The 15369-nt window shown below is 44.3% G+C and overlaps 1 protein-coding gene across 2 annotated transcripts in view; it reads right to left on the reverse strand.

The window, feature by feature from the left end:
- The window catches only part of LOC123993566 (cohesin subunit SA-2), a 42415-nt gene that overhangs the window by 8416 nt on the left and 18630 nt on the right, over nucleotides 1–15369 (reverse strand). For both annotated transcript variants that reach the window (XM_046295871.1, XM_046295870.1), the window contains exons 11-24: nucleotides 13434–13513; nucleotides 12977–13084; nucleotides 12729–12849; nucleotides 8896–9010; nucleotides 8468–8571; nucleotides 8275–8367; nucleotides 4158–4250; nucleotides 3690–3890; nucleotides 3519–3586; nucleotides 3313–3400; nucleotides 3142–3222; nucleotides 2569–2661; nucleotides 2099–2267; nucleotides 1812–1951 (exon numbers count right to left, since the gene is read on the reverse strand). In XM_046295871.1, the coding sequence (XP_046151827.1) occupies nucleotides 1812–1951; nucleotides 2099–2267; nucleotides 2569–2661; nucleotides 3142–3222; nucleotides 3313–3400; nucleotides 3519–3586; nucleotides 3690–3890; nucleotides 4158–4250; nucleotides 8275–8367; nucleotides 8468–8571; nucleotides 8896–9010; nucleotides 12729–12849; nucleotides 12977–13084; nucleotides 13434–13513 (1554 nt within the window). The remainder of the gene's footprint in view (nucleotides 1–1811; nucleotides 1952–2098; nucleotides 2268–2568; nucleotides 2662–3141; nucleotides 3223–3312; nucleotides 3401–3518; nucleotides 3587–3689; nucleotides 3891–4157; nucleotides 4251–8274; nucleotides 8368–8467; nucleotides 8572–8895; nucleotides 9011–12728; nucleotides 12850–12976; nucleotides 13085–13433; nucleotides 13514–15369) is intronic.

Raw genomic sequence — 15369 nt, forward strand, 5'->3', positions numbered from 1 at the left:
TACGTGATTAAACTAATCATGTAAATGCAATTAACGAGGAAGTCGGGGCACCACGGAAAATCTTCAGACTATATCAATTATTCTTCAATCAATGAACAATTCTTTACCTCACGTAAATTATTGATTATCTGCACGAACCCAGACTTTACTATTAATCATCCATACACCAATTGGCTTAATCATTTATTTACTAACTAAATAATCACAAAAATTCATAAACAAACAAACAGTAGATATGTTACTAACAAATGATAGGGAAGATTCCCTAGTGGGCTAAGCCGATATGACAGCTTGGTGGACAATGGGAAGTGTGTGTGGACTGAGAAAGAGTGGAAAGGAAAAAACGGATCAAGAAATAAACACATTTAAAACTTCAAATGGTTTTGCTGGAGACAGCCAGCAAACCATTTAGCAACCGTTGCTCTTCTCTTACCGTCATAGTAATCACACAATAGAATTTACAACCAGTTGATAATTATATCACTTGAAATGCTAATCCTTTGCACATGAATGCTCATTCATTCGGAAATAATTGCAATCAATATATATTTACACCCATTTGTCGTGACATTTTCTGTTGGAGTCAGTTCATCCGTGTCTCTTTCTCTCTCTCTCTTCGTTTCCTTGAAGATCCAAGTCTTACATGGTTAGAATGGATACTTCAGAGTGTCATTCAGAAATGTAGAATAGATGTTTCGGTGGTTGCCGGTATTCGCATCCCAGGTTGACATAATTTCTAGCTGCAGACTAGTAATTCATATCTAAAATTTGCTCTTCTTCTGTAGGGATCGATAGTCTCAGAGTTTAACCATTTCCAGCTGTGTAGTCAATGCTCCACGTGGTGTGGTTAGGAATTCACTAACTATTCGCAATCACAGGTCACGCTGTTGGTTTGCTTAGTCTTGGTACTCAAACCTGTACCATCTCAGTTTATACCGAGGTACGTGTGGTCTGAAGAGGATTTCCTCAGGAGGGGGCTTTATTTGTAACAGTAGAAAAGGCACCACTATGACGCCTGATTGTGTCTGTGCTCACGGGGGCGGGCCAATGACTTAGTTAAACTTTAAAGGGAATACAATTCTCTCACATTAAAGGTTTAACATCACATCATTTCACAAATAGTTTCATCTTTACTCATTCATTTTATACAAGAATTAGATGGTAACCAGATAATTAAGAAATGTACACATTCAGAGTTATAGTTATGTGTGTTTCCTGTCGTCTCTGAGGTCATCAAATGAAACACATTCGTCATACCCGTCCCTTAAGTGTCCACAAACCATTCCCACCTTCTCACAAGTGAACATTTTGTTTCATATTCCCATTTTGGAGTTAGGAGTTCGCCACGTGAAATTATTTGTTCTCTCTGTGTCTCTCTCTCCATACTGCATGGCCATGGATAAAGTCTCTGCCAGGAATTGACGACCTGAGATAACAGAACCTGAGTATAGGAGTGAGAGTGAGGGGGAAGCTACGATCTATACCCAGAAAGGACCAAGTCATGACACCCTCCTCCACCTTCTCACCCCTCCTCCCTTCTCACCCATCTCCCTCCACCTTCCCACCCCACCTCCTCAACCTTTTCTCACACTCCTCCCACTCACTGCACATTCCCCCCCTCTCATGCCCTTCTCTCACTAATCCTCTATTTCTCACTAATCCTTCCATCTTTTCTCTCACTCCCTCCCCATTTCTACCCCTCTCTCATTCCTCTCCTATCCTTCTTTCCCTGTTCTCCCACTCCTATATATATATATCTCTCTCCGCTCTCTCTCACTCTCTCTCTCTCCCCTCCCCTCTGTCTCCTCTACCTTGCTGTAGTATTTGAAGACATCAGTGGCAGTGCTGAGATTCAGGATGCCGTAGATAACCAGTTTACAGTAGCCGGCCAGCTGGTTGCGTCGCCGCTGGAGAGTAGCCATCTTCACCTCCTCAACTCCCTCTGCCTCACCTGGAGAAAGAAGTGAGGGAGAGGGAGAGAGATAGCAGGGGGTGAGAAGAGAGAAAGAGATGGCCCAGGTCAGAAGTAGTATAATAAATAGGGAGTAGGGTGCCATTTTGGTGTAGGTAGTGTAGTTATTTATGATGGTTGCCCTACCGGACAGTTGGTCGTCGTCAGGCTCAGTGAAGACATAGTCAAGGAGGAAGGCAGCCATGTCGAAGCGGAGGGAGTCGGAGGGGGGGTGGGCCAGGGGCTGCAAGGTGGGCTGAGACCTCACTGAGCTCACCCCAAACAACAGCAGCATGTCACACAGCAGCTCAAATGCCTACCGAGAGACACAACACATCAACACACACTCCAGTACCAGGGTTTGTTCTTAATTCCATTTGATGTCAGTCAAGTCAAATAATAATTTTAAAAAATGTGTTAAAAACATGCCATAAATCGCTTCTCCTGTTCAGTTTACTCAGAAGTCATTTGAAAATAGATGACCCTTTTGAGTTATTGAATTAGAAATGTGAGTTTACTTCTTGAATTGACCTCAACCATGTTGAACACACACACATATCAATACCCCCTCACACACACACACACACACACACACACACACACACACACACACTAACCTGGTCCCTGATCTCTGGCTGGCCCACAGACAGGCAGCTCTGACAGATGATGCAGAACGAACGCACCTCCTTCTTCAGACGCTTTACCTCTGCCTTGGAGGGTGTGTGTGAAAGAATGGTGCATGGGTACATATGAATTTGCAGATATGTGTGTACATGATGTGTGTGTGTGTGAGGGAGAGAGAGAGGGAGGGTGAGAAAGGGTCAGGGAGAGAGAGAGGGAAAGTGAGAGAGGGACAGAGCAACAGATTGAGAACAACGGTGACACAGTGACTAATCAGTACTAAGAAAATTATTTGTCTGTGTTTATGCCAGGGCTCAAGCTTGGGTAAACAACACATGCGAATGCCTAGTCATAACTGTTTGTATGTGTGAGACTGAGCCTGCGAGTGTCGCTGTGGTGCACTCCAACAGATTGCTGTGTTAATTGCCTGCTGTCCACACAGCTGGTGAGCTGGTAAATATGACAGGTTAGCAGTGCCATACTCTAAGGGGGGCACCTCAGAGGGTACATAAGGTAGGGAAGTAGGGCCATCTTAACAAGACAGGCAGGCAGTGCCATGCTATGAGCACCTTGGTTGGTGTAGAGTTGGCCACCCTGACTTTCTCCCAGAGCACGTGGAACGCTGCACACTTCAGAGCAGGAACCATCAGCTGAAACGACATGGTTATTTTACATGACATTTCTTCCTGCAATGTTCAATAGATGTGTGTCAGTCAGTGTGTGTGTACACAGACACACACCTCTTTGTCAATATCTCTGGACTCCACTCCACTCTTCAGCAGCTGAAAGCAGGGTTCAAACAGCTTCCATGAAGTCAGGTCCTTGGCACTGAAAACACACACCTCAGTTTCAGTCTAACACCAATATGGCGCGCACACACACACACACACACACACACACACACACACACACACACACACACACACACACACACACACACACACACCTGCTGAAGGCTGCAATTCTCGTCAAGGCAGTAGCAGCACTGTACACCTCATCTTCATCAGCAGTGCCCTGAGCACAGAGATAGAGGGAGGGATAGAATATCATCAACATGTTTCAAGAGAGTGTGTGTGTGTGTGTGTGTGTGTGTGTGTGTGTGTGTGTGTGTGTGTACCTGCAGCAGCTCGTTGAGGTGGGAGCTGAAGCGGTCGGTCAGACTGTCCAGTAGCTGGCTGACGACCAGGTCGGCACGGCCGGAGAAGGTGTACTTGTCCTGGCTGAGGGCACACGCCACACGAGCACAAGCCTCCAAAACACCCGACTCCGTGTGTTTCTCCACGATGCCACACACCTGGGCCAGCAGCAGATCCAGATACTGAAGGGGGAGATGGGGGGGGAATAAAGAGAGAAGGTGCACTTGAGTCCAAGTCATGTGACTTGAGTTGACAACCCTTGTCATGTTGTATTTTAGCCTACAGGGGGAGCAGCTGTGTAAAGGGTGCTCTCTCTGCCAGCGATTCTCAACTGGTGAGTCTGTTGGGTTGAGCGAGGTATTGAGTGGGAGAATGTAGGAGTAGTGTCCGAGTAAAAAAAACTCGTACTCTCTCTCTCTCTCTCTCCTGTCTCTCTCTTTCTCTCTCACCTTCTCCAGTCTACCAGTGCTGCTGTAGGTCTCCAGGTCAAAATGAAGCGGAGCCTTCAGAAGGCAAGTCACTTTCTCCACGTCCGCCGAGTACTGTGTGACAAAATTACAAAACAATTTTAGAATCAGAAATATGTTCGTAACATCAAATAGCCATGGTGATCAAGTTACACATCCATAAAAAACCCTATCAATGAAAAAATAACTAACCGTTAAACCAGTCCTAAAACATAATATATGAACTATACAGGGCCTTCAGAAAGTATTTAGACCCCTTGACTTTTTCCACATTTTGTTATGTTACACAGTGGCCTCCATCACTTAAATGGAAAAAGTTTGGAACCACCAAGACTCTTCCTAGAGCTGGCTGCCCGGCCAAACTGAGCAATCGTGGGAGAAGGGTCTTGGTCAGGGAGGTGACCAAGAAGATGGTCACTCTGACAGAGCTCCAGAGATCCTCTGCGGAAATGGGAGAACCTTCTAGAAGGACAACCATTTCTGCAGCACTCCACCAATCAGGCCTTTATGGTAAAGTGACCAGTCCTCAGTAAAAGGCACATGACAGCCCGCTTGGAGTTTGCCAAAAGGCACCTAAAGACTCTCAGACCATGAGAAACAAGGTTCTCTGGTCTGATGAAACCAAGATTGAACTCTTTGGCCTGAATGCCAAGCGGCATGTCTAGAGGAAACCTGGCACCCTACGATGAAGCATGGTGGTGGCAGCATCATGCTGTGGGGATGTTTTTCAGCCGCAGGGACTGGGAGACTAGTCAGGATCGAGGCAAAGATGAACAGAGCAAAGCACAGAGAGATCCTTGATGAAAACCTGCTCCAGAGTAGAGGTCGACCGATTAATCGGAATGGCCGATTAATTAGGGCCGATATCATTGTTTTCATAACAATCAGAAATCGGTATTTTTGGACACCAATTTTTAAAAACATTTTTGTACACCTTTATTTAACAGAACGACAGATTTTTACCCTGTCAGCTCGGGATTCAATCTTGTAACCTTACAGTTAACTAGTCCAACGCTCTAACCACCTGCCTCTCATTGCACTCCACGAGGAGCCTGCCTGTTACGCAAATGCAGTAAGAAGCCAAGGTAAGTTGCTAGCTAGCATTAAACTTATCTTATATCAATCAATCAATCAATCAATCAATCAATCAATCAATCAATCAATCAATCAATGATTAACTACACATGGTTGGTGAGATTACTAGTTTATCTCGAGTGTCCTACGTTGCATATCATCGATGCGGTGCGCATTCGCGAAAAAGGACTGTCGTTGCTCCAATGTGTACCTAACCATAAACATCAATGCCTTTCTTAAAATCAATACACAGAAGTATATATTTTTAAACCTGCATATTTAGCTAAAAGAAATCCAGGTTAGCAGGCAATATTAACCAGGTGAAATTGCGTAACTTCTCTTGCGTTCATTGCACGCACGGTCAGGGTATATGCAACAGTTTGGGCCGCCTGGCTCGTTGCGAACTAATTTGCCAGAGTTTTACATAATTATGACATAACATTGAAGGTTGTGCAATGTAACATCAATATTTAGACTTATGGATGCAACAGGAATATTTAGACTTAGGGAAACCACCCGTTAGATAAAATACATAACGTTTCCGTATTTCATTGAAAGAATAAACGTTTTGTTTTCGAGATGATAGTTTCCAGATTCGACCATATTAATGACCTAAGGCTCGTATTTCTGTGTGTTATTATGTTATCATTTACATTACATTTAAGTCATTTAGCAGGCGCTCTTATCCAGAGCGACTTACAAATTGGTGCATTCACCTTATGACATCCAGTGGAACAGCCACTTTACAATAGTGCATCTAAATCTTTTAAGGGGGGGGTGAGAAGGATTACTTTATCCTATCCTAGGTATTCCTTAAAGAGGTGGGGTTTCAGGTGTCTCCGGAAGGTGGTGATTGACTCCGCTGTCCTGGCGTCGTGAGGGAGTTTGTTCCACCATTGGGGGGCCAGGGCAGCGAACAGTTTTGACTGGGCTGAGCGGGAACTGTACTTCCTCAGTGGTAGGGAGGCGAGCAGGCCAGAGGTGGATGAACGCAGTGCCCTTGTTTGGGTGTAGGGCCTGATCAGAGCCTGGAGGTACTGAGGTGCCGTTCCCCTCACAGCTCCGTAGGCAAGCACCTTGGTCTTGTAGCGGATGCGAGCTTCAACTGGAAGCCAGTGGAGAGAGCGGAGGAGCGGGGTGACGTGAGAGAACTTGGGAAGGTTGAACACCAGACGGGCTGCGGCGTTCTGGATGAGTTGTAGGGGTTTAATGGCACAGGCAGGGAGCCCAGCCAACAGCGAGTTGCAGTAATCCAGACGGGAGATGACAAGTGCCTGGATTAGGACCTTCGCCGCTTCCTGTGTGAGGCAGGGTCGTACTCTGCGGATGTTGTAGAGCATGAACCTACAGGAACGGGCCACCGCCTTGATGTTAGTTGAGAACGACAGGGTGTTGTCCAGGATCACGCCAAGGTTCTTAGCGCTCTGGGAGGAGGACACAATGGAGTTGTCAACCGTGATGGCGAGATCATGGAACGGGCAGTCCTTCCCCGGGAGGAAGAGCAGCTCCGTCTTGCCGAGGTTCAGCTTGAGGTGGTGATCCGTCATCCACACTGATATGTCTGCCAGACATGCAGAGATGCGATTCGCCACCTGGTCATCAGAAGGGGGAAATATAATTAAGTCTATGATTTGATAGAGCAGTCTGACTGAGCAATGGTAGGCAGCAGCAGTCTTCATTCAAACAGCATTTTCCTGCACTTCACTGTGCTTCAAGCATTGCGCTGTTTATGACTTCAAGCCTATCCAACTCCTGAGATTAGGCTGGTGTAACCGATGTGAAATGGCTAGCTAGTTTGCGGGGTGCGCACTAATAGCGTTTCAAACGTCACTCGCTCTAAGACTTGGAGTGGTTGTTCCCCTTGCTCTGCATGGGTAACGCTGCTTCAAGGGTGGCTGTTGTCAATGTGTTCCTGGTTCTAGCCCAGGTAGGAGAGAGGAGAGGGACGGAAGCTCAAAAGGTATATGAAATACAAATCGTAGAGAGAGAAATAGTCCTATAATTCCTATAATAACTACAACCTAAAACTTCTTACCTGGGAATATTGAAGACTCATGTTAAAAGGAACCACCAGCTTTCATATGTTCTCATGTTCTGAGCAAGGAACTTAACTTTCTTACATGGCACATATTGCACTTTTATTTTCATCTCCAACACTTTGTTTTTGCATTATTTAAGCCAAATTGAACATGTTTCATTATTTATTTGAGGCTAAATTGATTTTATTGATGTATTATATTAAGTTAAAATAAGTGTTCATTCAGTATTGTTGTAATTGTCATTATTACAATTAAATAAAAACATGTTTTTATTTACTTTTTAAATCGGCCGATTAATTGTATCAGGTTTTTTTGGTCCTCCAATAATCGATATCGAAAAAACAATATCGGTCGACCTCTACTCCAGAGTACTCAGGACCACAGGCTAGGGCGAAGGTTCACCTTCCAACAGGATAATGACCCAAAATACACAGCCAAGACAACGCAGGGGTGGCTTCGGGACAAGTCTCTGAATATCCTTGAGTGGCCCAGCCAGAGCCCGGACTTGAACACTATCGAACATCTCTGGAGAGACCTGAAAAGCAAGGCTTGCCATCGAACCTGACTGAGCTTGAGAGGATCTGCAGAGAAGAATGGGAGACTCCCCAAAAACAGGTGTGTCAAGCTTGTAGCGTCATATCCAAGACTCGAGGCTGTAATCGCTGCCAAAGGTGCTTCAACAAAGTACTGAGTAAAGGGTCTGAAACCTTATGTAAATGTGATTTTACATTTGTAATAAATAATTAAACATTTATAAAAACCTGTTTTTGCTTTGTAATTCTGGGTTATTGTGTGTAGATTGATGAGGATTAAACAATATATACATTTTAGAATAAGGCTGTTACATAAAACAATGTGGAAAAAGTCAAGGGGTCTGAATACTTTCCCTAGTAAAGTAGCATGTGTTGATGGGTTTGAGTGACAGGTGTGTTAGGATCCATTTCTGGTTTATCATGCAGCGGTATCAATATGCTCTTTGTCACTACCTTGGCCAGTAGCTGGGGCAGGAGGGTGATAAAATGGGTGGTGATGCGTCTCTTGTCCTGGGCTTGGGTCTTCTTATCCTTCATGCTCAGGATCTAAAAAATATAAAACAACACACACCTCTCTCTTGTCAATGCAATTTAGTGACCCTGCAGTCTTTTTCCTGTCTGATGGTTTAGTGTTGGTGGTGGTCACCTTCTTTGCCTGAGCTCTTCCTACAGGCGGGTGTCCTTCAGCTGCCTGTCTGACAGCACACATCATCAACTCTATCAACGCCCCCTCCTCCTCATCCACCAGACCTGACACACAGAGAGGGCGAGGGGGAGGGATGGGGAGGAAGATGGATGGAGGGGGGAGAGAATGAGAACGAGGTGAGGGATAGTCGGGGAAGGAGGGAGAGGGAAGACATAGAGAAGGAGGGAGGGAAAAAGATGAGGGCATTCGAGGAAAGAAAAGCAGGCAAAAAGAAGAGGGGACAAAGGTGAAAGTTAAAAAAAATGTACTACTGGTTTACAGCAACAACGTCCATTACCAGTGGTTTACAACAACAATGTCCATTACCAGTGGTTTACAACAACAATGTCCAATGTCGCTGTTAGGTAAACATTAAACAAACTCTGTACCTCGTCCCTGGTCAGCCTCCTGTACCAGCAGTGATGTCATGGTGTCCCAGTCCCTCAGCTCAGCGCCTGCTACACCCCATAGACTGTCCACCAGGTAGGCCCCGTGCTCATGGAACTGACACACAGACAGGGGGAGGGTGGGAGATTCAGAGACATCGAAAGGGAAAAAAGAGGGAGAGGAATGAAAGGGACAGTATGTTGTGGTGTTGCAGTATATACCAGGGTTGGGATCAATTTAAATTTAGATCAGCAAATTCTGGAACTAAACTGACATTTTCAATGACCTAATAAACTGAAAAGGAAAAGCTATTTATTTCAAACATTTTTATTAATTAAGCCAGGAAAAAATGTTTGACCCAGAAACTGTATTGAATGAGAGAGACCAGAGAGAGCGAGAGACCAGAGAGAGCGAGACCAGAGAGAGCGAGACCAGAGAGAGAGAGACCAGAGAGAGAGAGACCAGAGAGAGCGAGACCAGAGAGAGCGAGACCAGAGAGCGAGAGACCAGAGAGAGAGAGACCAGAGAGAGAGAGACCAGAGAGCGAGAGACCAGAGAGCGAGAGACCAGAGAGCGAGAGACCAGAGAGAGCGAGAGACCAGAGAGCGAGAGACCAGAGAGCGAGACCAGAGAGCGAGAGACCAGAGAGCGAGAGACCAGAGAGCGAGAGACCAGAGAGCGAGACCAGAGAGCGCGAGACCAGAGAGCGAGAGACCAGAGAGCGAGAGACCAGAGAGCGAGAGACCAGAGAGCGAGAGACCAGAGAGAGACCAGAGACCAGAGAGAGAGAGTGAGAGACCAGATACCAGAGAGAGAGAGAGACCAGAGAGAGAGAGAGACCAGAGAGAGAGAGAGAGACCAGAGAGAGAGAGAGAGACCAGAGAGAGAGAGAGAGACCAGAGAGAGAGAGAGAGACCAGAGAGAGAGAGAGAGACCAGAGAGAGAGAGAGACCAGAGAGAGAGACCAGACCAGAGAGAGAGAGACCAGAGACAGAGAGACCAGAGAGAGAGCAAGAGAGGAGAGATGGGAGAGACAGGATAGATGGGAGAGACAGGGGAGAAAGGGCCTACAGCAGCACCTAGATGTTCTGCTGATTCTAAACATCAGCCCCACAGGTATCTTCCACAAAGCTGTGAATGAGCTGAGAAACAAGGCAAAAAGAGCCTTCTATGCCATCAAAGGGAACATAAAATTTGACAGACCAATAGGATCTAGCAAAAATGATTAAGAACCCATTGCCCTGTATAGTTGTGAGGTCTGGAGTTCACTCATCAACCAAGAATTCACAAAATGGGACAAACACCAAATTGAGAGACTGCATGCAGGATTCTGCAAAAATATCTTCTGTGTACAACGTAAAACATCAAATGCATGCAGAGCAGAATTAGGCCGATACCCGCTAATTATTAAAATCCAGAAAAGAGACTCCCAAACATTACATAACAAAGCCATCACCTACAGAGATGAACCTGGAGAAGAGTCCCCTAAGCAAGCTGGTCCTGGGGATCTGCTCACAAAAAGACCCCAGAGCCCCAGGACAGCAACACAATTAGATCCAACCAAACCATGAGAAAGCAAAAAGACAATTACTTGACACATTGGAAAGAATTAACAAAAAAACTGAGCAAACTAGAATGCTATTTGCCTGTAACAGTGACTGACCCAAACTTAAGAAAAGCCTTTGAACAGACTCAGTGAGCATAGCCTTGCGATTGAGAAAAGTCACTGTAGGCCAACCTGGCTCTCAAGACAAGACAGGATATGTGCACACTACCCACAAAATGAGGTGGAAACTGAGCTGCACTTCCTAACCTCCTGCAAATGTATGACCATATTAGAGACATTTCCCTCAGAATACACACATCCACAAAGAATTTGAAAACAAACCCAGTTTTGATAAGTTCCCATATCTGGGTGAAATACCACAGTGTGCAATCACAGCAGCAAGATGTGTGACCTGTTGCCATCAGAAAAGGGCAACCAGTGAAGAACAACCACCACTGCAAATACAACCCATATTTATGTTGATTTATTTCCCTTGTACTTTAACTATCTGCACATAATATGACCTTTGACATTTCTTTATTCTTTCGTAATTTTTGTGAGTGTAATGCTTACTTCTCAATTTTATTGTTTATTTAACTTTTGTTAATTATCTTGTTCACATGCTTTGGCAATGTTAACATGTGTTTCGGATGCCAATAAAACCCTTAAATTTAATTGAGAGAGACAGGAGAGAGAGTGCAGCATATTTCTTCAATTCAATTCGCTTTACTGGCTTGACATAACAATGTATGTACACTACGGTTCAAAAGTTTGAAGTCACTTAGAAATGTCCTTGTTTTCCATGAAAACATCCATGAAATTAGTTGCAAAATGAATAGGAAATATAGTCAAGATGTTGACATGGTTATAAATAATTATTTTTAATTGAAATAATAATTGTGTTGACTGTGCTGGCCACTCCATTACAGACAGAATACCAGCTGACTGCTTCTACCCTAAATAGTTATTGGATAGTTTGGAGCTGGTCATTGTCCTGTTTTAGGAGGAAATTGGCTCCAATTAAGTGCTGTCCACAGGGTATTGCATGGTGTTGCCAAATGGAGTGATAGCCTTCCTTCTTCAAGATCCCTTTTACTCTGCACAAATGTCCCACTTTACCACCACCAAAGCACCCCCAGACCATCACACCATGCTTGACAGATGTCAAGCACTCCTCCTTCATATTTTCCTGCATCTTTTCATTTTTCTATGTCTCACGAATGTTCTTCAACACCTCAAACACTTTTTTCTAATCTTCCTCTGTCCAGTGTCTCTGTTCTTTTGCCCATCTTAATCTTTTATTTGTATTTGCCAGTCTGAGATATGGCTTTTTCTTTGCAACTCTGCCTAGAAGACCAGCATTCCGGAGTCGCCTCTTCACTGTTGACGTTGAGACTGGTGTTTTGCGGGTACCATTTAATGAAGCTGCCAGTTGAGGACATGTGAGGCGTCTGTTTCTCAAACTAGACACTAATGTACTTGTCCACTTGTTCAGTTGTGCACCGGGGCCTCCCACTCTTCTTTCTATTCTGGTTAGAGACAGTTTGCGCTGTTCTGTGAAGGGAGTAGTACACAGCGTTGTACGAGATCGTCTGTTTCTTGGCATTGTCTCCCTTCGAATAGCCTTCATTTCTCAGAACAAGAATAGACTGATGAGTTTCAGAGGAAAGTTCTTTGTTTCTGGCCATTTTGAGGCTGTAATCAAACCCACAAATGATGATGCTCCAGATACTCAACTAGTCTAAAGAATGCCAGTTTTACTGCTTCTTTAATCAGCACTACAGTTTTCAGCTGTTTTCAACATTATTGCAAAAGGGTTTTCTAATGATCAGTTAGCCTTTTAAAATTATAAACTTGGAACACAAGAGTGATGGTTGCTAATGGGCCTCTGTACGCCTATGTAGATAATGCATTTTTTTTTTTGCCGTTTCCAGCTACAAGTCATTCACAACATTAACAATGTCTACACTGTATTTCTGATCAATTTGATGTTATTTTAATGGACAAAGAAATCTGCTTTTCTTTCAAAAACAAGGACATTTCTAAGTGACCCCAAACTTTTGAACAGTAGTGTACATATTGCCAAAGCTTATTTTGGAGATTTACAATATTACCATAATTAAAATAATAATAATCAATATTGTCAATGGGACAACAGTAACATCAATAATTAAGGGTCAAAATAATCATACATTGAACAATAAAAATAAGCATAGGGGTGTGCAGCTTGGTTGGTCTGTCAGACTCTGTCCCTCAGCTTATGGCAGGCAGCAATGTAGTGCGCTTTACCTCACTCTGGATGTAAAAGGAGACCAGCAGGTTGAAGAAGGCGGCCCGGCGACTGCCCATGTCTGCCTGGCGACTGCCCATGTCTGCCTCCTGTGGCTCGCTGCTCATCGCACTACACAGTCTGACACACAAGATAGATTGATATTTTTAAGTGATAGTGGTAGGGATGGCTAGAGGATAAAGGGATATCATGTGGGACAGAGAATGGAGAGCGTTAGAGATGGTTTAAGGATGGAGAGATGACTGACTTGTGGTAGAGGAAGGCACCAGCAGCAGATGCCAGGCCTCTGCGGGAGGCAAACACCAAAGGATACACATGGCTACACTCCTCCTCGGACAAGCCTTCCTCTGTCCTTCTGCACGCACACACACACACACACACACACACACACATTATTTACAGAGTAAATGCCACACACTCCCGCATGCGCATCAATCTACTACCTGTATGAACCAAAAAATAAACATACAAGAAATTCACATAGCCACAACACAGTTACACGCATACACACACTATAGAATTTCAAAATGGCAAGCACTTGCTGGCAGACGTTCACACACACACACACACACACACACACACACACACACACACACACACACACACACACACACACACACACACACACACACACACACACACACACACACACACACACACACACACACACACACACACACACACACACACACACACACACTCACTGTTGGAGGAGCAGCAGCAGCTGGACAGCTTCCACCGCAACGTCTGGGTCCTTGTCTAGCACCATGCAGAGCATCCTCTCCTAAACAGAATCACACGACACACACACACACACACACACAAAGACAACAGAAAGGATGGAGCTGTCCAATTTCACTAAGCCAAGGAATAAACAGCCACTATCTCATGCAACACATGGGGCTTGAAGGGGTTTATGAAGCCATTTGAACTGACATGTTTGAGAATTGACTATTAGCCATCTGTTCTAGACACAAACAAAACCTGCAAACTGCAATACGTACAGAGTTATAATACCACAAATTAGGGTTGTCACGATACCAGTATCGTGATAATCGGAATTATTGCGGCAAGGAAACAAAACATGAAGCAGATTTATTTTCTTGAAGAAAACAGTCCTAATGTTAGAAACAAACAGCATTATGTTGTCACCTAGAGTCCCATTAGTTTAATTGGCAAGCTATAGCACCCACAATATACAGTGGGGCAAAAAAGTATTTAGTCAGCCACCAATTGTGCAAGTTCTCCCACTTAAAAAGATGAGAGGCCTGTAATTTTCATCATAGGTACACTTCAACTATGACAGACAAAATTAGAATTTTTTCTCTCCAGAAAATCACATTGTAGGGTTTTTAATTTATTTATTTGCAAATTGTGAATGTTGAATGGTTTAAAGGTCTTACTCACATCGGCTGCTGAGAGCGTGATCACACAGTCATCCGGTACAGCTGGTGCTCTTATGCATGTTTCAGTGTTACTTGCCTCGAAGCGAACATTGAAGTAGTTTAGCTCGTCCGGTGGGCTTGTGTCTTCCCTTTCTAGTCTGTAAGGGGTTGCAAGCCCTGCCACATCCGACGAGTGTCAGAGCCGGTGTAGTACGATTCGATATTAGTCCTGCATTGACTATTTGCCTGTTCGATGGTTTGTTGGAGGGCATAGCGGAATTTCTTATAAGCTTCCGGGTTAGAGTCCCACTCCTTGAAAGCAGCAGCTCTAACCTTTAGCTCAGTACGGATGTTACCTGTAATCCATGGCTTCTGTTTGGGGTATGTACGTACTTACAGTCACTGTGGGAGGGGACGTCATTGATGCACTTATTGATGAAGCAAATGACTGATGTGGTGTCCTCCTCAATGTCATCGGAGGAACAACGGAACATATTCCAGTCTGTGCTTGCAAAACAGTCCTGTAGCTTAGCATCTGCTTCATCTGAACACTTTTTAAATTGATTTGAGTCACTGGTGCTTCCTGCTTTAATTTTTGTTTGTAAGCAGGAATCAGGAGAATAGAATTAAGGTCAGATTTGCAAAATGGAGGGTGAGCTTTGTATTTTTTTTAAAAATGTAAATGTATTTTTCACCTTTATTTATTTAACCAGGTAGGCCAGTTGAGAACAAGTTCTCATTTACAATAGCGACCTGGCCAAGATAAAGCAAATCAGTGCGACACAAACAACGGAGTTATACATAGGATTAACAAACGTACAGTCAATAACACAATAGAAAAATCTATATACAGTGTGCGCAAATGGAGTAAGATTAGGGAGGTAAGGCACACGTGCTGCAGGTGTGTGCTGCTATGGTGACCAGTGAGCTGAGATAAGGCGGGGCTTTACCTAGCAAATACTTATAGATGACCTGGAGCTAGTGGGTATGACGACGAATATGAAGCGAGGGCCAGGAAACGAGAGCATACAGGTCTCACTGATGGGTAGTTTATGGGGCTTTGGTGACAAAACGGATGGCACTGTGATAGACTGCATCCAATTTGCTGAGAATAGTGTTGGAGGCTATTTTGTAAATGACATTGCCGAAGTCAAGGATAGGTAGGATAGTCAGTTTTACGAGAATATGTTTTGCAGCATGAGTGAAGGATGCTTTGTTGAAAAATATGAAGCCAACTCTTGATTTCATTTTGGAT

The sequence above is a fragment of the Oncorhynchus gorbuscha genome, linkage group LG13 (assembly GCF_021184085.1).
Source record: "Oncorhynchus gorbuscha isolate QuinsamMale2020 ecotype Even-year linkage group LG13, OgorEven_v1.0, whole genome shotgun sequence".
Lineage (NCBI taxonomy): Eukaryota > Metazoa > Chordata > Actinopteri > Salmoniformes > Salmonidae > Oncorhynchus > Oncorhynchus gorbuscha.